A 23078-nucleotide genomic window follows, 5' to 3' on the forward strand; every position below is an offset into this window, starting at 1 on the left:
ACATTTCTCATGAAGTCAGAGAAAAGATTTCCTTCTGATGATGATTCTCCCAAGCAGAATTGTACAAACAATATTTGTACAATTGTGGACAGCATACTCCAACATCAGCCAATTTTTCCAGAAGGTCATCTGCATTGTTCTATGGATTCTGCTTTGCAGATTTGACCAGTTTTCATGTAATTTTGGCAAATATTTTATCACAGTCTTCAGGCAAATATCTCTATTAGTGAAGATGTTGAAAATGAAAAAAGATTGGATATTTCAGCAAGGCAGCAATCCAAAACGTATCTTCAAATTAACCATGGAGTTTTTACAGGAAAGAAAAATAATTGTTTGGAAATAGCTTTCATAGTTTCCAGACTTGAACACAGTTAATGAACTCTGCATACAAGAAGACCTCAGAATATTTTTGAGCAAGAAGAGTAAGGAAGATTGGGAAAAATCCAGTAACAAGATTAGAAGGGATACAGGAAAAAAATGGAAGGTGTCACAACCAGAAACAAAGTTACTGTTACAAAGTTCTGCATAGCTATTTTGTTTTCTTATTTGAATGCATAAATAGCTATACATAAATAGAAAGCATCCAGTTAAATTTGCCAAAGGATCAAATTATTTTTGCACCATGTAGAACTGTGTCAGCTGGAATCAAACAAAGATTAGGGAACAATTTTTTGTATGTTGAATTGATAATGCTGAATTTTTAGCATTCTTTATTGTTAGCCATGCTGACTGGCTACGAGGAATAGTAATTCATCAATATTTGCAGGACTACAGGTTTTTCACCCTTGATTTATGCTGCTGAAAACTGGGCTGAAAAATTTCATCCCTACTCCAGTGGTCTCACTTCCTTACCTGACAAGCTTCTTGCATCTTCTAGGCAAGAAAGAAATTGAAAATACAAATCCCAGATTAAAATAGGATACCCGCTCCTGAATCAAACAGTATTAGGCAAAGTGGATGTATTGTCTTGCTCATGATCTTACATTTCTTTCCGTTTCCCTCTTTGGGTTGGCAGTTCTACCTAATTGTATGCCATGCCAATTCTGTGTAATGTTATTCATCCCATTGGGCCAAGCACCTTGAAACATTTTTTTAAAATCACTCTGCACCACTCTGAATTGATCAGATGTGGTCTTCATTTTTAGTCTGATGAAGACATGAAGAGTAGAAGCTGGCTATTTTAGTGCTGTGAATATAGAAGTATGACATCTTAAAGAAGTGAACCCCAATTTTCCATTTCACATAATTACTGTTTTTTTCCTTGTACACAAACATATTTCCCTTTGGTCTCCCAGTTGCTTCTGATTTTTGTTCTTTTTTCTTGTCCTTTATAAGGAGTTCAGCCAGGCAGATGGTTGCAGCGTGGGCAGCTGTGCTAGCTCCCTTTCACTGTTAACAGCTAAGCATGGTAGATTTGACTTAGGTGTTTGTTCTAAACGGCTGCTTTTCTGGATAAGCTGGAGCAAAGGTTATTGGAGGCTCTAGCTTTAGAGGCTCATTAAATTTAAATTAGAGGACTTTCCCCCCCCTTTCTCAGTGAGACAAGGGAATCTATTTATTAGCAAATGAGCAGGAAGCATCTTCTGTAAATGGGAATAATCACAGTCTTTGCTCCTGATGTGATTAGAATGCTGGAGAGACCATCAAGCTCTAACATTTTCAATTTTGGAAACCAGATTCCATGCCTCAGCCTCCCCTGAATTTTTTGGGAAAGCTGGCTTATTAATTTTTCTAAAGACCTATCAACCCACCCTTAATGTAATATAATTCCAACTTTTAGAAAAAGTGTAGAGATATTTTCTTTTCATTTTATTTAACAGTGCTATGGATCATGAAATATTTTTTGGATTTCCTCTGCCCTACACTTGATCATAGCTGGGTAGGGCTTTTACTGTTCCCACTTTCCAGTTGGGAGTGGGTCATTAAGGCAGAGGACAAAACATTTCCTACAGTAAAACAATTGGGATTCACATCATTAGGATTTTCAAAATTTAGGAAGTTATTAATGTTGCAGCATGTTGTGTGGATAGACTGTATGGGAGAATCCAGGGTTATTTTCTCTTGTTTAGGAGGAACTGAACTGAAGCTCATTGTTTCTTTGTAATTGTTTTCATGTATTATTGTACTTCACACAAAGATGATGATTATGAGTTGAATGAATGTTTGTTTATCTCAAAGGCAACTGTATCTCAGTCAAAGAGATAAATAGTACAGAGCAATTTGTGCTTAGCTTTAGGTGCAGTTTTATATAAACATTATGTCCCTGTACATAATATTCTATTTACTAATTCTATTCAAACTGAAAAATGTTACTGTTGTGAAAGGTAATAAATCAATTTTAGGTCCCTAATATATATATATTATATATTATATATTATATATATATTTATATATTTATATATTATATATTATATATATATTTATTATATTATATATTATATATATATTTGATGTGTGTGGATGCTAAAATGATATGGCTTTGGGTCTTCCATAAGTTCCAACAGATGATTGGTGGTTTTTGTCCCCCTGAAACATCAAATGGTGTGTAAGGACATGTTGCAATGTGTTGCAATCATTATAGCTAGCCCTTCTTGTTGATCTTCAAAGTTCATATTCTGACTAAGATAGTTTCTTCTCACAAGATAGAAGCTGATTCTGTGAAATTATAAAGACTGAGATAAAGCCTCTTCCTTCCAGGGGTATTAATTCAAAGCATGGACATTAAATTGCCATTGCAGCAGCTTTATTAAGCAGTACTACCAGCTGCTTTGTGTTGCATATCAAATTTTATTTCAAGAACGAACTGATTCTCTTCTGATTTCTTTTTTTAAATTTGCGCTACTCATGTACTCTGATTTGTACCAGGTGCTTTGCTCCGATGTGTTCAGAGTGTAGTTGTATCTTTTGGAACACCACAGACCATATCCAGTGGTGTAACACATGTATATCTTAAAGTGTTACTTGTATATTTCAGGATATAGCAATTTTGCAGAATTGGGCATTTGCCACTAAGCAGCTCCACAGATGCTATAGCATCTGTGCATCCTTCTGCTCTTCAGTGGAATTGGACTGGGACAATAGCCTAATAAATCATCTCCAACTACCATTTATTCTGTGTTTTTCCCTGCCCCACCAATCCTATCCTGATACTAAAATGTTACTAGGTGTAATCCCCCTGAAGAAGGAGGGACTTCTTGAAAAATAACCTACTTCAAATGCAGAGCTGAGTCCTGGTTTAAGAGAAAATTAAATTATCTCAACATTGCAAAGCTCTGTGGAAGGCTGGGTAATTTGATGTAACTATGAGTACTGTTTTCTCACATTCTCCAGCAGTATGTTATATCATTAGTAGTATGAGCTTAAATCTGGGCCAGAATAAAAGTTCAGGTTTATTTTGTGTTGAAATGGAGAAAAATATAAGGTGTCTTAGAAAGTCATTTTTGGACTCTGGCAGTTGCTCAAGAAACTAAGACTGATCCCAAATGCTCAGATGCTGCTCAACATGGATCATCAAATTTAAAGTCCCATCTCAAGAAAGAACAATGAATCCAAATGGGTACTTTTTAAAAAAGAAATGGGACTGACATATCTTTTATGGGGAGAAGGCAAGTTGTAAACAACTTACCTTAAAATTAGAGAAACACTGGCAAAAACATTATTTGATATAGATGTTCATCCTTCATCAAACACATCTGACTTCTGTTTTTAATTGACATAAGAACTGAACTCCTCCTAGAATGTTCTCTTTTGATATTAGTAATCCTTAATGGTTGCATTTCTTTGGCAAAGACAGCATCTAATCAAATTATGTTCTGTGGATCCCTAGAGCTCACTGGAGAAGAGATGTGGTGTAGTGGTTAAGGCATCAGGCTAGAAACTAGGAGACCTTAGGCATGAAAACCACTGGGTGACCTTGAGTTAGTCATTTTCTCTCAGTCTTAGGAAGAAGGAGGCAAGGACAAACTGCTTCTGAAACCTTGGCATAAAACTCCAAGGACATGTACTAGCAGTCACCAGTTGTCAACACTAGTTCAAAGACTTGCATACAAACACACATAAAGAGGTGTGTGTGTGTGTGTGTGTGTGTGTGTGTTAGGGCATAAGAATTTTAGGGGGTGGGTTCCTTGAGAGAATAAAGGAAAATATAATTCAAATATAGCATTCTATTCTATTCTATTCTATTCTATTCTATTCTATTCTATTCTATTCTATTCTATTCTATTCTATTCTATTCTATTCTATTCTATTCTATTCTATTCTATTCTATTCTATTCTATTCTATTCTATTCTTTTTCAACCCAATCCATTCCATTAGAAAATATTTTCTTATTGATGAAGGGTTCTATTCTATGTTTTTAAATTAACAGGTCAATGCAGCCTGAAAAAAGTTTGAAAACCCTTGATGGAATTTGTGAACACCATTTTTGAAGGGCATCCATCAAAAATGAACCAAATCAAAGTTGTTGAAGAGCAAAATTTGGACAAAAAGAATCCCATAGAAAGGAGCAACCCATTTCCCCAAAATTCTCATTTTTGGTGCATTTTTATGATCCATCTCTTCATAAATGTATTAGCCTAGACAAAAGAGGTTTCTGTTAGCTTTCACAACAAAACCAAAAGCCACTTTTCATACTGCCCCCCTGCGATGCAGAAGGAAGCTTTATTCTCCATTTCAATGACAGTATTAAAAATAAATACATGATACAGTCAGTGTGGCCATTCTTTAATCAGAGAGAAAGAGGAAATAATAGAGCAAATTGTAGACAAAATAGTGATCTGGCACAAAGAAGCAGAAGAACCCTTGGAGAAAGATGAATGTTAGGTAGATTGATGGGAGCAGCACTAAAACTTGGAAAAAGCAGGAGAGTAGCAAACCTTTTTCCAAACCTTTTTAATAACAATTTCTCACAGCCTCATGTCTCCTAAAGATATGGGACCACAACTCCACAGCATTAGCCATACTAGCTGGGGATTATGGAAACGGAAGTTCAACACTTCTGATGGGCACCACTTTGGGGAAGGCTGTTTGATAGCACCAAAGATTCTATAAATTATGATCCCATCTCTTACAATAACCTCTGAGGTCAGTCATCAATGCATAGGCAGCCCATTTAGAATTAATTGTCTGGGGCAATCCAATGAGTCTAGGTTTAATGTTAAAACAAAGCCTGAAATCTGAAACCAGAAAAGTTAAATTAGGAACTCCTAGGGAATATTTCTACAGGTGAATTTGCTATATTAGGCAAATTAAAACTACCTATGTACAATCATAGTGTGATTGTGTACTGCCATTTGCACAGTGTTTATCAGGAGTCAGCAACTTTTTCAAGTCCCAAGTGACATCGCATGGGGGCTAAGTTGCCTTCCCCTCACAAATCATTTGTAATCTCCTGAGATCAAGTCTCCTGAGATGGTGAAAGCCCTCCCCTGCATTTTTACTTGAATCAGAAACACGCGACTGTAATGTTGTCAATGAGACTTTGTGAAATCTTGAGCAAGCTCTATGAAATTTTATAAGATGTGAAGATGATGAAGTTAAATTTCGAAAATTTTTATTAGAGGGCATGAGAGGCTCATCTTCAGATGTAGAGACAATATGGTTCACTTCATCAAGCAAATTAACATTACCTTAGAGCTTTGACCAGCCATTCCAACAGCCATTAGAGGTTTTGTGTCTGCTTAGGGCATGTGCAGAACATCTTTTCTGTCTGTTGGAACTGCCAGGAGAGGCCTCAGAGCTGAGATAAAATGAAGTAAAGTGGCCGCTTTGTTGATGTTTATAAGCAAGGGGGTCCACACTGCTTTACGAAACAGTTTCATAGCGATGCTTTACACAAACCTTTGTTGAAGTAAGGAGCTCTTTAGAAGCTTAACACTGGCTTATTTTCCCCCCCTAACATTAATTTTATTTTAATTGAGCAGACTGCAGATGCTTTTTCTGAGGACCAAAAGATGCCCAGGTGCATGGAAGCTCTTTATGACTGCCACTTGCTGTGTTCATTGCCCCCACAGTCCCTCCATGTGCTTCTGTGCCACTGAGCATCAGAAAGCATTTGGTACAGATGCAGAATTTCAAACAAATTTGGCATCTTTCCTTGATGTGAAGGTATATCTGTTTGTAATGAAAGAATAATGAATTTCTCTTTGGGAAAAAGCATAAATTTGGAACTGAGAAACAGTAACATTTCTTACAACTGAATTTGAATAGCGCCAAATTCTACCTTCATGCAATGTGTGCAATGCTACAGCAACTGAGTCATTAAAAAGGTTGTTTGGACAGAGCATTAGAACAAGGTGGACTCTGATTTTTTCCCCCTATCATTTCCTTTGTTATTTCTTTTTTCTCAGAATATTAAAACTGCAGCTAGAAAATATGTAGCCATCCAAGACTGAAAGCTCTGTAGGAGGTTTGCTAAATCTTTTATAGACAAGTAGAGGTGTGTTCAGGGTAAAGATAGGGGCACAAGTTTCACTCAGTACAAGGCTCACAAGCATGCAAATTTGTGCCTATTTCCTGCCAAATAGAGACTCTCCAAAGACCATTAAGCCAGAATCTACAACATGTGAATGGTTGACCAGTGAGGTGGAAATGGTTGTCAATGCAGATATTACACATAGTATGTCTTTCTCCATCCCCTTTTCACACCTCAAGAGAAAAATGCTATTCAAAATATATGGGAAATTTTCTCTATGTGTCCCCTATATCTTTCAACATTCTAAAACATTTACAGCTGGAACCAAATGATTACTCATCCTTTAAAGTAGCCTTTAGACTAGGATTCTTCAACTTGGTGCCATGCAAATGAGGATAACTCCTGTAGTCAAACACATTCTGACAATATTGGATTGTGGAAAGACATTTCTAAACTGCCATCTGTCATATTTTCTCATAATCTTGGAATAGTAAATAATGTCTTTCTGCAGTGTTTAAATCTGCAGAGGGGTATATTCTCAACACCATTTTCCTAATTCCTTGAATTGAAGATCTACCTGTCTCTTCCAGTATGACATTTTCTGCCTTAGACAAGTGGTGTCAATTCTGCAAGGCTGCAGCCAAGGACTAATTTCACAATTCCTAGCAAGCAAGCTATCTCTCCTCTGAGACAGCTTCACCCAGATTTGAATCAATCTTCCTTTGTCCAGTAACGTGAGGATGTGCTTTGTCCTTCTACTTCCTTGAGTAAACAGTGTTTCTCCCTCCTTGTCTCAAACGTTAGGAGAGACATTACAAGAATATAATTGAAAAGGTATGGGTTTTTATTCCCTAAAGTAGCAGTTTCCAATGCTGGCAAAATCTAATCATCAAGAAGCAAATACAAGCTTCCAACAGTCCAGGGAGCTCCTCAAGACCAAGTAGATGAATATGAGTGAAAAAGTTTCTCTACCTTCAGGTCATATCTACTACTACTAAAGTTCTTGCTATGACTCAGCCCCAATCCAATTCTTCCCAGTTTGTTTCTGCAGATTTGGCCAAATCTGTTTTATTTTTTTTTTTAAAAAAAATCATTAAGATTAATTTAAATCAAAGGAACAACACTATGATTCCATTTGGGTAACTTTTATTTTCTCTGGCAATGCTAGTCCCAAACCCTCAGTGTTTTGATAGAGACATCATCACAGCATATAATCTATATTTGTGTTCTATTCAAGGAAAACTGACCCATAAGAATGCAGTTAGGATCTGGCTATATATTGGTTCAAGTTAGCGATTGGGAGAGAGACTTAGGGCAATAGTACTGAAAAAGGATTAGAACTAAAGGATCAGGTTTTCTACCACTATGTCAAGTAGGGGATCATGTATAAATTATGTCCCTGCAGTGCTCTTTGGAATGCTGAATGTTCTAGTGTTTCTATTCAATTTTCTAGTTTCAGACTTAGAAATTTTCAGGGACCATGGGTAGAGAGTGAAAGCTAGGGAAGCAGAATTTTTTTCAGTTTTTAAGAGTGGCCAAAAGGGAAATATACATATCAATCCCAAGGGATGAAAAACATTCCTTAAACTGTAGTGTACCATCTGGGACTCAGATACAGATACCTAAATACAGCCTTCCAAGTCTTTTATTCAGATCCTCTTACTGGCTGTTAATTTTTAGTGAGTTAAAATTAAACTTAGTGATATTAAAACTGGATAAAATGCGAGGGATGGATGAGATGGTGAAGTGCTCAGGCAAGGAAGTAGATGGGGTAAAATAGTTTATTTCTACCAAGGTGCCATTGGATCCCTCCCATCTGGAACCCTGATATCTTCCATGTGACCCATGGCGGTCCCTGTTATGGGGAAAAATGTTAAACAGCACCCATTCAACAATGTGGCATGGTCAAGAAGCATCTTATTTCATCTAATTTCTATGAATGATCCCAAAGCTCTCTGACCAGTTTAGATTTCTCTTAGCATCAGTCACAGGGATACTGAGAAAGAAGCAAAGGGGAAATAGAAAAAGCAGTAACAAAAAGAGAAAAAGACATGTCAAATGGCAAAATATGGCCTCTTCCACTTTTGACTCTGACCATGACCACTGTTTGCTTGAGTCTTATGCATTTTTGACGCATGACCTCCTACAGATTGCTTCCCCCACATGTGGCTGTTGACAGATGCAAACCTCAACAGTAGTACCCCTGATGGATTACATCACTTGTTAAATAACAATGCTGAAATGAAAGCACACTGTGGGCTTTCCACCATAAGCACTGAAATATTTTGGCTAAATGTATACATGAAAGGGTAAAGTGTTTCAAGGATATGTCCATTCATGTCCTCTCCATCTCTTTCCCAAACTCAATGTCTCTTAGTAGAAGCCAGGTGTATGCCTGGCATTGGTGAGGCATGTTTCAATCTCTTCATAGTCTATTTTCCTTCCCCAGTCCTCAATCAAGTGACATTTGAGACATGAGTTGCTTTACATTCAAAAGAGGTATGTCATCACCCAGAAGGGTAATAAGGAACATTGTTGTGGTAGTTGTAGTCAGGACACACTTTTTGCACAAGTCTGTAATCTATGCTGTAGAAGGTTATGTAGATACAGATAACTTTGAATGGCTTGGAGCAAACCCAAGAGACCTGACTCTGTGTGTGGTTCAGGAAGCAGGTTTTAGAAGGGTCATAAGTGCACAGGGTAGTCTTCTTTGATTTGCTCACCTTCTCAGACTCCACCCGGCAGTTGAAGATCTTTGATTCTTTTGCCTCTATGAAGATTTGCTGCTCAAGATCAAACTCAACTGCTTTGTTTGGTGGTACCAAGCTGACTGAGATGTTCCCTTGGCCAGTGGAGTTATGACGAAAGAACACATTGACTGTGCCATTCCCATGATCAACCACTTTGCCTGTAATTAAGAGGTTGAGTTTTACTGTCTTGATGTTGGAGTAGAAATCACCCCACCCAAATATTTTTTTGAACTGACTAGGATTGGTGAGGGAATCTCTTCTTCCACGAGGTTGTTTGCTTTGTCCCTGCTTGGACAAACTATCTAGGATATTCCAAAATTCTGGTGCATTACTGGAGACCAATTCTAAGAGAGTTGTGTTCTGGAAATAAGATGGAGTTACAGAGGACTTTAAGGAGACTTGGGCTTTTTTCTTTTGCACTCTGGATCTTTGTTGAGCTTTGGAGGATTTTCCATTTTCTTCTTCTTCCTCTTCTGTTGCCTCATCTTGGCCACAGATTACCTATATGGAACAAGAGGATAGCAGGACCTCATTACCTCATTTTTCCTTCAGGGAGGCAGCTGGACTCCATGGTTTCAATTGCACCTTCCAATTCCATGACTGATAGTTAGAATCATGGCAAAACACTTTCCCAACACGTTGTCCTTCAGATCAGTTGCATCCACAGCTCCTAGAAAACTTAGTCAACATAATTATTGACTGGGAATACAGATGGTTAGATAGAATTTTATTTGTATAACAAATTGTAATTTGTATATAATCTGGCCCCTATAAGGGGAGAACTTGTGCAGGATAACTATGAAAATTCTGACTATTATCTAAAACTTGATAGTCACAAAATAATGTGGTTGAATTCTTTTGGTCTTTCATATGTATGATTTTATCAGTTAAGATTTAATATTACAAGCAAATAAGATTTAATATTACAAGCATTGTGATTATTGATCTCTCTCTCTCTCTCTCTCTCTCTCTCTCTCTCTGTGTGTGTGTGTGTTTGTGTGTGTGTGTGTGTGTGTGAGTGAGTGTTTTAAATAGTAGTGCAATGTGATATATGAGTAGCCTATAAGTAGTTTTTATGTATTTATAAACCTTTTAATTTCATGAAAAAATTGGCTTTTACAGCAAGCTAAAAGCCCAGTGCCCTGAAAAAAAGAAAGACCTGCTTCTATGTGGGCAATGATCTTTTAAACTTTCATCTGTGCTAAATTTGGTTTTTTATTACATAATACCATGAAAAGATTTAGTGCTTGACAGAAAGGTCTCTACCCCAAATATGGTCCCAAATGGAGAGACGTCCAAAATTAGACATAAACTAATAGGTGAGTTGTATGACTTCGGATTTTATTATGCCTGGATATGAAGAAAAAAAAGGCAAACAATGAATGGGAAAAGATTCCAAAACTCATTTTAAAAGAGTAGGAGAGAAGAGAAGGCAAGACATATTTTAAACAGGCACTAAGCTATAGTTTATCATAATGAAACTGAACCCATTTAATCCTCAGTTTTGTGTGTCTTCCCCCACTTTACCCCAAGAAAATACATTTCCATGATTAAGATGTTAAACTGAATTTGGAAATTATGGAATTGTGGATTAGGACCAAAAAAACTCCCCTACTTTTCTCTTCCATGACCCTCCCATTAATTCAGGGAAACATTTTAGTGCATATAAACCCCAAAACTCGTTTTAGATCCTTCCCATACTTTACAGGGAAGTGGAACATTAGATTCCATAGATCCAAATTCATCCCTCTTCATGACACCCAGACATGGAAACTCACAGTAATATTTCCAGAAAAACTAAAGTAAGAGTACAGTGTATACAACCGTCAGCTTCTGGAGGATTTAAATCTAATAAATAAACAATCAAGCATTAAAGAAGGAAATAGTATATTGTAATATTGCTATCCAAAAATGATTGCTTGAGTTGAGCAGCCCTAAAAGCTCATTAAATAATAAATTAATTAATTAAAAAATTGTTTGAAGGAAAATAACTTCATGAGCTATTGTGAGAAATATTGCTTTTATAAGCAGACAAAAGTGAAGATCAACCATGGTTGGCAGGATCACAAAACCAATTAATGAAAACAGAATCAAAAGCCGCAGGATTTCTTACAGAAAATGGGAAGAAGGGAGAAAAGAGATATGAACCAAGGAGAAAAGCAGGGTTATTTTTGAACCATAAACAATAGTTCCTCAGGATGCCTGAATTCTAGATGGCGTCACACCTAGAATAAAATTTCATGCATAAGTAACAGTAAAGTGAAAACAAACAAGCAGAGCAATGAGCAGCACAATCCCATGTACACTTTTTAAGAGTTCCAGTGTTGGAAATTATGGAATTCTTGAATTAAGACAAAAAAAGAAAATAAAAAGACTTTTCCCTCTTTATCCCACTGTTGATTCAGGAAAATGCTTTACTACATATATAACCCCAAAGTAGTTTGAAATCCTTCCCATATTCTGATTTTGTAAGGAAGTGGAACATTAGATCCTACAGACCCAAATTCATCCCCCCTGGATTTTTTAACCCATTCTGAATTCTGAATTCTGATGCAAAAACTTTTAAATCTTTGGGAGATTTCTAGCATTTGATTTCTTCCTTTCCCCTTCTTTGATTTCAGGAGGAAATGAGAAAAAATTATATAAACCTAAGAGGTACTGGAGGAAGGTATCAGGTAGAATTAAAATAGTGTATAAAAAAGAAAACAAATTCTGAATTTTCATAGGAACAAGCATGGTCTTCCTTCCTTCCTTCCTTCCTTCCTTCCTTCCTTCCTTTCTTCCCATAACCTTTCCAAGGGCTTCTCAGCCTTGGTCATTTTAAGATGTAGGACCAACTCCCAGAATTCCCCAGCCAAAATACTGGCTGGGAATTCCAGTATTTAAAATCCATACATCTTAAAAGTGGCCAAAGTTGAGAAGCCCTGCTCTGGAAGGACGGTCCATCCCTGAATATTTGTCTTAAACATGTTTTTTTTAACTGGTGGACAGACTCAGTGAGTGGTTGAAAGCTATGAACAAAGAAAATAATAGGCAGGTGTCAGGATATTATCAACTTCAAATGGAAGAGAAATATTTAAATGAATGGTACACACCGATAGTTGCAAAATGTTGATTCTTTCCTCTTGTCCAATTTTAGCATGACCTGTGGATCACTCAATATAATTTGATTGGCTAGGTAACCAAGGGTTTTAAGAACTGGACTGCCTTAAAAATATAAACATAAAACTGTTTACTCCCCCATCTATGTCCATTTGTGTGTATAGGTATGTATTGGTTTCTCCGTGATATCTTGCAGAGCTCAGGACAAACAAGGAATCAATGGCTGCAGGCTTGTGATATTCAATGGTTTTCCTGCAATGCAGCCTCATTCTAGGGCTGTTTAGGAGAAACCCACAGCCTCCCACTCTCTCTCTCTCTCTCTCTCTCTACTTCTGAATTGCCTGGGAAAGCTTAAAGAGAATCCAGGCTCTTTTGGTCAGAACCTCTTCTTTCTCCAGTAGGAAATTTCATTGATCAGATTTGTATCCCTCATTTCCATCAAAAGAAAGAGCACTTGAGAAATTAAAACAGAAAGCAATTCATTAAAAAAATACAGTGGATAATGGTAAAATGAGCATAATGTAACAATTGCAGACGAAAAGTTTAATATGATGGTGAAATTGTGTAACCATTATAAGCAAAAAAAACAACAGTTCAGAAAACTATAAAAAGAGTTTCACTAATCTATATACCATCTTTTAGCAGAGAACACCTAATCTTTTATTCCAATATAACCCATCTTGTACAAAAAGAAGGAAACCACACCATTTATTAAAGGGAATAAAAGCGATACTAATATTTCCCTGATGTTCCAATATCCTCCCATGGATTAACCAGGATATGTGTTGTCCTCAAAATCTCCAAACAACTGTCATGCAGAAATAAAGCTTATGAGAATTGTAGTCAAAGACACTAGGCAAATAGTTGGTTCACAAATTTTGCTATTGACATTTACTGTTAAAATAAATGCTGTTGCAATGCCAATTTAAGATTTTTTCCTGCTTGAAGCAAATCCCAGATCATGCCCATCAACCTATGCTAGATCCAGCACTTTCAATGGTCCAGTGTCATCTTCAAGTTTTTACCTCGTTATCTTTTTCTATTAGAATAGGAACAGCCTAGAAATGCTATATAATAATGGTTGTTCTTTAGACACATAACAAGAGCTGATTCATCACTAGAAAATATGATAATGCTGGCTAGGTGGAAATGAGGAGGAGGAGGAGGAGGAGGATCCCACAGTGCATGAAGTGGATACACAAAAATAGTGGAAACGACAGGAATGCAACCACAATAATTGCATGAAGTGGTGTGATAGAGAACAGAGAGTTTTTATCTGTGGAATCACTAGGAGCTGATTACAATTTGACAGACCATATCAACAATAGAAATGCCACAACATAAACTCATAAATGTCTCTTTATGGTGAGGTTTGAAGACAGCCTAGAGACAGTCTGGACACATCCTTAGTCTTAAAACCATCAGTGAAATAAATATAATCTTTAGAAGAAACAATAAATTGATGAATGCTTAAAAGTTGATTTCATCAGAGGTCCTTTTTCCAGAAGGGGAGGTATATTTTAGGGATAAAAAAATGTAGCTACCAGCTGTTGTCCCCTCCCCCTATCTCCCATTAGTATTCATGATGAAGACAGCATAGCAATCTGCCTGATAGATGGCCAGAATACATTTCCACCAGCCCCATATTGACTATTCCAAATTTTCTAAAGTTAGCAACTCATCCTTCTCTGTGGGCGCCCCGGAGCTATGGAATCAGCTACCGGTTGAGCTCCGGACGGCGCCCGATCTTCGCTCCTTTCGCCGTGACCTAAAAACATACTTTTTTGAACAAGCTGGCCTGGCCTGATGAGGGGAGTGGGGGGGTTGCTATTGTTATTTTATTGGGGTTTTAAGATGTATTTTTAGTATATGGGCATGTATTTAATTATTTTTTTAACTTTTGTAATCTTGTATTTTTATTCTTGCCCTGTTCACCGCCCTGAGTCCTTCGGGAGAAGGGCGGTATAGAAATATTATTAAATTAAATTAAATTAAATTAAATAAAGACCTCATTCTTATTTAGCTTGAGCATTATGTTGTTTGTACAAATATGAGAATTGGAATGGGACAAAGTAGCAAGGCCTGTACATTTTGATGTGAAGCAAAAACTCCATGTATCAATACCAATACCTTCAACTGAGAAATGCCAGAGATTGAAATAAAGATATTTTACATATGGCTATAGAATATGCAAATTATAAACCTTTGCCCTGATGTTTTATTTGGCATGTGTTTTGTCAGATAAAAAAACATTAACATAACAAGGGAGTTGTAAGGAACTTTGGAGGTCTTCTAATCTAACCCCCTGCTCAAGCAGAAGACTTATACTATTCCAGACAAGTGGCTGTCCAATCTCTTCTTAAAAGCCTCCAGTGATGGAGCACCCAAAAGTTCTGAAGGCAATTCCTTCCATTGGTTAATTGTTTTCACTGTTAGGAATGGTGGAGTTTGGATAGGAGCCTATAAATATGAAATAATATGTAATACCCTCTTCTGACAGACTTGGATGTACTCTGCTTCTGATCCTGGAGGCAGTATATATAGCCTTTGAGAAGATTACCCAGATTTTGGAATTTGTTTCCAATATTATATAATGATAGCCATCAGCTTAGATTGTGTGAAGAGAGAATGAGACCAAGGGTGAAGAGAAAATTCATGTACGCTAATGCACTATCTGTGGCTATTAGTGGGTGCGCCAGCCCTCTGGAACAGCTTACCAACCGAAATCCGGATGGCCCCCGACCTCCGCACCTTCCGGCGCGAATTAAAAACTTACCTGTTCCAGCAGTCCGGCCTGGCCTGATAGCTCTAATTGGGGTCCCAGTTTGTATTTTACTATTGTTTTTTTCACTATTGTTCATTCTGTATGCCTACCTTATTCTGTACACCGCCCCGAGTCCCTCGGGAGAAGGGCGGTTTATAAAAACAAATAAATAAATAAATAAATAAATAAATAAATATTAGAGTTGATGGCTGTATAGGATCTTCTGAATCAGAGACTGTGGTTCCTTAAATAGTAGCTGCTCTAGACACATTCTGGACTGTACTTATGAGCTCACCGGATCCAGCTCTCTGGATCTGGTTAGACAGTTTTTCACACAAAATTGAGATCTAGAATGTCCCTTGGCTTGTCCAGGTATGCTCTTCTTATGTTCTTAGTATTATAATTCCCTGTAAGGGTGTAGGTCTATACATATGTTGTATATAGTATGTTTAAATGTTTGTTATGTATGTGTACACTTTGAGAGCAAGCAACTAAATTTCATTTTTAATGTGTGTCATTGTGCGCACCGTAAAAAATGACAATAAAGGTTATCTATCCTTTCAAACCCAACTAAATTATGGGCATCATAGTATCTTGCAGCACCAAATCTCACAGCTTAATGATGCCGCTTGCAAAATACTTCCTTTTCTCCCACCATTTGGCATTAATGGATGATTAAGGCTTCAAGAATTGTGGAAGAAGAAAAACTATTCTTTCCTCACTTTCTTTGCAACTAGAATATTTTTATTCACAGTTTTTATGTTGGCAGTTTTGTTTTTAATTGCTTCCCTAACAATCCCAACAAGCACTGTTTCTTTTGACAACAGCTACAGCAAATATTTTAATTAAAGTATCTACCAAACCCTTTGGATTCCTTTCTTGGCTAATCACATTTTTTCATTATCAAATGAAATCAGGATTTTTCCTCTCTCCATGTCCACCACTTCAGTTGCTTACCTTGTGCCATATGTGTGAGTTTAATGCCTGTTTTCGTTCTTTGAAGAGATCATTTGGTAGCCTTTCAGAAGCTGCATTTCTTTTAATCATTCCAAATAACTTGACCCTGTTAGAAAATTTGGCCACCTTCCTGATTACTCCTAAATCCAAATGGTTTAGGAACAAATTAAAAAGTAATGATCCCAATAAAAATCCTAGGGGGTGGGTGGAGGAGTATTCAGCTATATCCACTGCAAGTTCTGTCCATCTATTCTTATTCTCTGCATTGGGCACTTAATCTGACTGATCCATAAAATGACCTTGACTTCTATCTCATTATTGTCAGACTTATTCTGATGTTTCTGATGCTTGGGTTCTATCTCATTATTGTCAGACTTATTGTGATGGCTGGGTATTCTGAAATTGTATTCTGGTGGTTACACTAAAGCCTACTCTAATGACCCAGATTTATTTATATTTCACTTTTTCGTTGTATTTTTACCTTCTATTTCATCAGGGGTTCTTCTTTCTGAACCAGATATGGTCATGTCCTGCTGGCTTCCCCCAAGGAACTTCGTAAATATGTTGCTCAAACTTATTTTTTTTATTATTAAAAATATTTGAGAAGAGGAGGGCAGGGGTAGATACTGGGCATGGTGATCTGTACAGAACCCTGCGGCACTGTTGTCAGGATGACTAACGTATTGGTAGGCTGTATTACTCATTCACTTGATCTAAGCATCATTTTCAATTCATATATTTGCTGGTAGACCATCTTAGCAGCAAACCAGTGCATGCCTGTTGAGAATATCACCAAATTCAGTGGGGCTTTCTCTCAGCCTTAGAGATGAGCAGCAACAGTGGTAAACTTGTGGCCCTCCAGCATTCACTGAAGGCAATTCCCAGCAAGCCTAGTCAATAAAGCCATTGGGGAAGTTTTCCCTTTCTAAGAATTGTAGAATTTTAGCTGAGGGTAGGATAGGAATATTGGCTCCACAGCTTCAGTCTAGTGCAGTAGTTCAGAATATTAACTTGATAAATAAACCTCAGCTCAGCATGGGTTTTTGATGTTAATACCAGCTTGCCCTTCAAGATGGCTATTTACTTGAATGCATCAAATATTACAAAAGGATTTCCTCCTAGAACACTTATTCACTCATACATACACACACAAGATTCCCTCCTAGAACACACACACAGACAAACATACACACATAAATGCATACATTTAATTTTTTTTCTTAAAAATCTCTCTTTCTGACCTCAGGAAGAACTTTTATGTATCCATCATGGCATTAAGACTGTAAATGTAAACAACCATACAAATCAGCCAGGCCACAATAATTTTAGTTGGGGCACACATTATTTTTGGCCCAACCAATCTTTCAGAGTTATTATGATGCTGCTCTAAATGGTTTCACTCTTAAAAATAATGAGCTGTGCCACCAATAACTTTCTCAGAATTGCTCACATGTAGGACCTGGATTAGAACATTTTTGGTGAGAACCCTTGACCTTCAGTTCTGATGGCCATCAAACTGGGTGGCTCTGTACATATAATAATAAGTTGGAAGGGACCTTGGAGGTCATCTAGTCCAACCCCCTGCTCAGGCAGGAAACCCTATACCATTTCAGACAAGTGGCTGGCCAGTCTCTTCTTAAAAACTTCCAGTGTTGGAGCATTTACCACTTCTGCTTAAATTTAACAGTACTTCCACTGATATTAACTCAGGGAGCCACTGGGACTGACTCTGCTGGGTGCCAAATAAGACTTGGCTATTCTTATGACATTGGAGCCAGTGAGTGAGTATCCCCAGTTCCAATCTAGAGACAGGCAAGTTGTTTATATATTCATCTTATGGTGATCTGGATGCTGGAGTCAATTTTTAAAAGGAGGGGATTTATACAAAGGAGAACATAAGAGACCTTGTGGTGCTCCACAACTGGTAAGCTTGTTAAATGGAGCCCTGTCTCTAGGCAGGCATGGGGGGGGGCCCCTGCAATTTAAAAATCCTTCATCATCACCAACTTCCGTCTGCTGTGCATTCATTAAATGTCTGCCTCTTAACACTTCCTCCATTTCCACATCTTGAAAATGGGGAAAGTAGTTGCTATCTCACCTGGTGATTATTTAAAAACAGTATATTTTTTGGTCTTCTGGAACTTCAAAGCAGCATTAAAATATCCCAGGGTTACAAAGTGAACCCCCCCTTTCATGCAACTTTTTTTTAAAAATAAGGACATTACCAGTACATCTGTCAGTAGTATAATATTAAATTAAAATCACTAATATTGTTCTGGTACAAAAACATCTTGCTGCACTTTCTAAATTAAAAGGCAATGAAGGAAGACTTGCAAAACAAGAGATCTCTCCGCTCCATTTTTAAGCTAAGTGCTTACTTTGTGTTGTAAGGAGTGACCACAGCTGGTTGAAAACAAGGTCTTTGAAGAGTTTGGTTGAAGGAGCTTCATCTTTTCCTTGCTCCTGAGTTAAGGAGACACTGCATTTCAAGATAAGTGCATAGGTTTTGCAGATAAAAACCCCCTGGTTACCCTAAGCAAATGTCTGGGTCCCAATACGTGAATGGGAAGAAGGTCCCTTAGATGTCCCAGAAGAGCCAGATGACTTCATTTTTAAACCAGTGAGATCACTGTAATATTTATATTGGGAGTCAAAATGGACAATATGTAACTGCACAATTAAGAATGTACTGGGTTCCATCCCAAGTACCTCCAACCTAGATTCAGATGAGATACAGTATTTAGGAACCAGCTTCCCTTGAGAACTAGGAGAGCTACTGCTACTCTGAGCAGAGAACACTTGGCTGAAAGTGCTCAAGCTTTGATTCAATATAAGGTTGTTCCTGTTGCAACAAAAGACTCTTCTGGCTCCTTGTAATTTCTAGAATCCTGCCAAGTGGCCCCTCCCAACTTGCCCCCTTAGGAAGGACAAGAGATTGCAATCTTGCTCCTTGGTGCAATCCAATTTATTTCCATCTGCACAAATTTTGAACAAGCCATTTGTTGGTGAGAGAGGGTATGCATTTTTAAAAAGAGGGTGAGGCAAGATGACAGAAAAGAGGCAACCACTGACCAGACAGGAGGCAACTACAAAATTCAATCAGTCAAACCCAGTCTGTTCAGCCAAGCTGCAGTGCTGGGAGGAAGAGAGATCTGCACCAGATCCACAGGGAGTAAAGGGCACTCAGCTGCCAGAGAAAACTAGGCTTCTTTCCCTGTAGACTAGAATGTTTTTCCTTCCTTTTGCAATTAACAATGCACAATTGAGGGAAAAGCAGTTTTGCAAAGAGGAGAGTTCTGGTCTGTTTGTGCCCATCTCCACCAGAGAACATGAGATTGTTCTCGGCTGCAACCTAACTCGCTTCTAGAGGAGATGAGGCTTGGAGCCCTAGTTCCAAGTGGGGTGTCTGCTTTTTCCTGAGCTGAAAAATGCAATATGAGGAGGTGGGGAGGCAAGAGATCATTGTAGTTTTCAGTGATGCTGATCAAGCCATTCCAAGACAAAAGAGACCTCTTGCCCTATCCTCCCATTTAATCACTGTTTACAAAGCCTCAGGATCATTTCCCTGTTTCCTCTCCCTTCTCCACTGCTGGAGAAAAAACAAGCAAAAAAGCTTTTTGGATCATAGAAGTCCACTGCTGTCGATCAATCAGTGAGCAGCACATCTTGAACTCGCAACTCCAGAGCACGGGGGAGGGGGAGGGGAAGATTTTAAAATTAACTTTATGGTTGTGCCTTTCCATTCTGACTGACGCAAATGCTTCCTCTCTGTTGATAGGTAAACAATGCTTCTCAGCACTAGTGAAACCTGTTCTGTTCCTATGGCCTACTTTGCTAATTAATTTTGTGAATTTCAGCAGCCGCTTAGAAGACAACTCCTACAGAAGATAGATGCAAAATTATTTGCATTTTCAAAGGAAAGATAAAAAAATATATTCTGGCAATCACATTGTTTACCTTATTTCAGCATGGGTTTCTGGCATTCGATTCAAATCTCTCCATGAAACTCAAAACTCATTCAGGGACAGACTTTTATATTTCTATTTGTCTATGCTCAACAGCTTCCCTTTGCACCCTTGTGGTTGGGAGATTATTTCACTTCCCTGAGTTGCACCTTCTTCTTCTTCTTTGGGGCAAAACAGACTTCTGTATGTAGTGGCTTTCTAGTAGTCGCTTCAGAGAAATATGCAGGATGAAGATTGCTTGGGCAGATGATATTGCTACGAGAAGATATAAATTTATCCTCCTTCCCCCCAAAAAGTGAAACTGGCTGGAGATTCTACAACTTCCAGCTTGTGACCTGGGTCACTTATCCGACATCTGTAACAGTTCAATAAACTGTTTTTAGCACTAGACTCAGTGCTTTCTCTTTAAGAACTCGGGGCTGCAAAATAATGTTTGTTCTGGATGAAATGCCAATTCCTCAAAATCAGTGTCCTTATAGAGCTGTGGTCAAAGTATTGAACAACATCTGGAAGGACAAAATCTGGTCAAGTCTGTCCTCAGCCATGGAGGTTCAGTGGATGACTTTGAACTACTATCCCTCTCAACCCTATCCAGCAAGGCTGTTGGTTTGGGGGGTGGGTGGGCGGGTTAATTGGAGGAAAGGAATGCTATGTAGTCTTCTGTTTAAGCTCCTGGAATAAAGGTGGTATATACATCTAGCAAAATAAACATATCCTGGTAACTGTTAATAGGCTGCTGCTGAAAGCACAAGCAAAGAATCATTGCAAAGGAAAAAGAGGTGGCATTTATGGAAAGATGAATGAAAGGATGGTCCTAAACAGAAGGTTCCTCTGAAAGCTAAGATGCAATGACCTGCCCGGCAAAGTTGGTGCAAGGACAATTGGAGAACAGAGCGCAGCGCATGCCAAACTAGAAGTGCTATTGAGACAGCAGACCATGAAACTGCTTGGACATACTAATGTAAGGAGGCGGTTTAAGAAGCAGCCCTTTGACTTTACATTTGCCAAAGCCATGTCACTAGCACTAACATTACCCTTTCCCCAGCCCCTCGGTCACTCACCAGAAGATAGATGCTCCCCTGGATAAGAAATATGAAACAGCACCGAGTCAGCTGCATATCTTCAGCCTCTTTGCTCTCCTCCTTAGCGATCTAAGAGAGCTCTGTAGTGCCTCCTTGGTTTTGTTTGGTGTGTGTGTGTGTGTGGGGGGGAGGAGGATGATTTGGCCTCTGGCCTCCTAGGATCCCCCCATTCCAGGCTTTGTCTTGATAGTCTCTTTCCAGCCAGGCATGGGCAAAACGCAGCCTTCTTCTCACTCTCTGCAGCTGGAGATCTCCATGTGGCTGCTGCCTGCTTTCCAGCTTTGCTGGAGACTCGGGCAAAACTCACTCCAGTCTCTCGCTGCTTCCCTCCCACTGACAGGTGCCACTGCTGGAGCAGCGGAGTCCTGCCTTAACCCTTGCCTGTCTGCAAACTTTGAAACTCAGCCCTGAACTGGAAACTTGCTGTAATACTTTGAAAAGGAGGAGGAGGAGAAGAAGAACTGAGTTCCAGCTCATTTATCCCCTGCTCAGCCGGGCTGGGATCCAGTAAAAGGAAAGCTGAAGAAAGACAAGAAAGAATACAGTAATGCTATAGTTATCCAGTATTAAGTTGACCAGGAAGATTTTGATAGCATTTTATAGGGATGGGTGAAGATACAGATTATGACAATGTAGGAAAATAGGCAAGTTACTTCAACAAGAGGTTTTTCTGAAGGGGAAAGAGAAGCCCCTCATGAGACTGATCACAGGGTTTGAAGGGTTGCCTCTGATATCCCCAAACCAGCCATCCCAGCACCCTGCTCAACAGTGCTGCCCAGGCTGAGGGGCTCTCAGCAAAATGCCACTTTTGGTTTTTTTCCCCCCCATACTCTCTTATGAATGAACTATCTGCCAGATTCTCCTGCCCCCACTAATCCCGTCCTGATGTTCTTTTTCCTCCCTCATTGTTTGTCTGTTTTTTCTCTCCTTATACCATCCGCCTTCCGATGCTTTGTTGAATTTCAAGGTCATCCTTTACCAACCTGTGTCCTCCACTTGTGTTAGGACTGCACCACATCTCTGAATCTCAGTATGATTTATACAGGGCTGGGCTGAAACATCCGAGACTCTGAGATGGCAATACTTTCTGCCTCTACTGTGGATAGTCTGCTCTAGACAATCTCCTACTTAAAGCCTGATGAGGATGAATTGTGGGCTCCAGGTCCAATTTGCTGCAAAGGAGCTTGAGCAAGAAAACTTCCCAGTGAGTCATACCCATATAAAAATATTAATTAAGCTTTTTTGTCTGATCAGTTCTTTATTTTTGTTCCTCCCCAACCCCCGTCACTTAAATTTTGATTCATTTATGCATTAGTGCTCTTATGTTTTAGTGGCGTAATCATTAAAAAAAATCATTTCATTTCCACTTCTTTTTCTCTCTGTAACACATTCCTTTTACAATAAAGACTGGATATTGCATATTATATACATTAAGGATCATACGTAGTTTAAACCAGCAGTGCTGTTGTTTGGTGGGCAAAGAGAAGCTTTACGTGCCAAAGATCCAAGATTCAATATTTGCTTCTTCAAGTAGGGCTAGAAAAAAAAAGTGAGTGAAATCTTAGGAGAAATGCTTTGACCAAAATTGATTGTCTTGAACTGATAGGAACAATAGCCTGATTCCATAATCCATTCTAGGATTGCACTATTCAGGTAGCTAGACTGCCTTATCTCAGAAGAAAACTTCTCTTTTCTGAATTAACATGAAGATGCGGGTGTGCCTTTTTCTAAATTAAACCAAAAAGCAAGTAACCTCTACTTAAAAATAGCTTCTGACCTCTAGCAAAACCTGGTCTGTCCTGGTAGTGCCACTGGGCAGCAGAATGAAAGGCTAGGGCATGCTTTTCAACCTTGGCAAGTTTAAGATGAATGAACTTCAACTCTTAGTATTTCCCAGCAGCACGTTGGTTGGGAAACTCTGGGAGTAGAAATCCACATAGCTTAAATTTGCCAAGGTCGACAAATACTGATGTAGAGACAAATGATGCATTCCAGCAGTCTCTTACATGCTGGACCGAACACTGGATCTGGATAGAGAAGAGCAA

The 23078-nt window shown here is 38.5% G+C and overlaps 1 protein-coding gene across 2 annotated transcripts; it reads right to left on the bottom strand.

The window, feature by feature from the left end:
- Nucleotides 1-4659: 4659 nt before the first annotated feature.
- On the bottom strand, nt 4660-21301 carry NXPH3 (neurexophilin 3). 2 transcript variants are annotated; one of them, XM_081344411.1, is made up of 3 exons: nt 21013-21301; nt 18365-18449; nt 4660-9664 (listed from the first exon to the last, which is right to left on the bottom strand). In XM_081344411.1, exons 2-3 carry the CDS (start codon nt 18434-18436, stop codon nt 8921-8923), a joined length of 816 nt encoding a protein of 271 aa, XP_081200537.1. In that variant the 5' UTR covers nt 18437-18449; nt 21013-21301; the 3' UTR covers nt 4660-8920. The 2 variants fall into 2 exon arrangements, with proteins under 2 accessions (XP_081200537.1, XP_081200538.1); XM_081344412.1 differs by lacking the exon at nt 18365-18449.
- Nucleotides 21302-23078: the final 1777 nt, after the last annotated feature.

Source organism: Vipera berus, assembly GCF_964194415.1.
Source record: "Vipera berus genome assembly, chromosome: Z".
NCBI classification, from domain to species: domain Eukaryota; kingdom Metazoa; phylum Chordata; class Lepidosauria; order Squamata; family Viperidae; genus Vipera; species Vipera berus.

Bases quoted from the DNA above. Each gene is read 5' to 3' on its own strand.
- NXPH3 (XM_081344411.1), bottom strand. From the start codon at position 18,436: ATGAAGCTCCTTCAACCAAACTCTTCAAAGACCTTGTTTTCAACCAGC. The intron at 9,665-18,364 runs GTAAGCACTTAG...TGTTCCATATAG, and splicing joins GTCACTCCTTACAACACAAA to GTAATCTGTGGCCAAGATGA.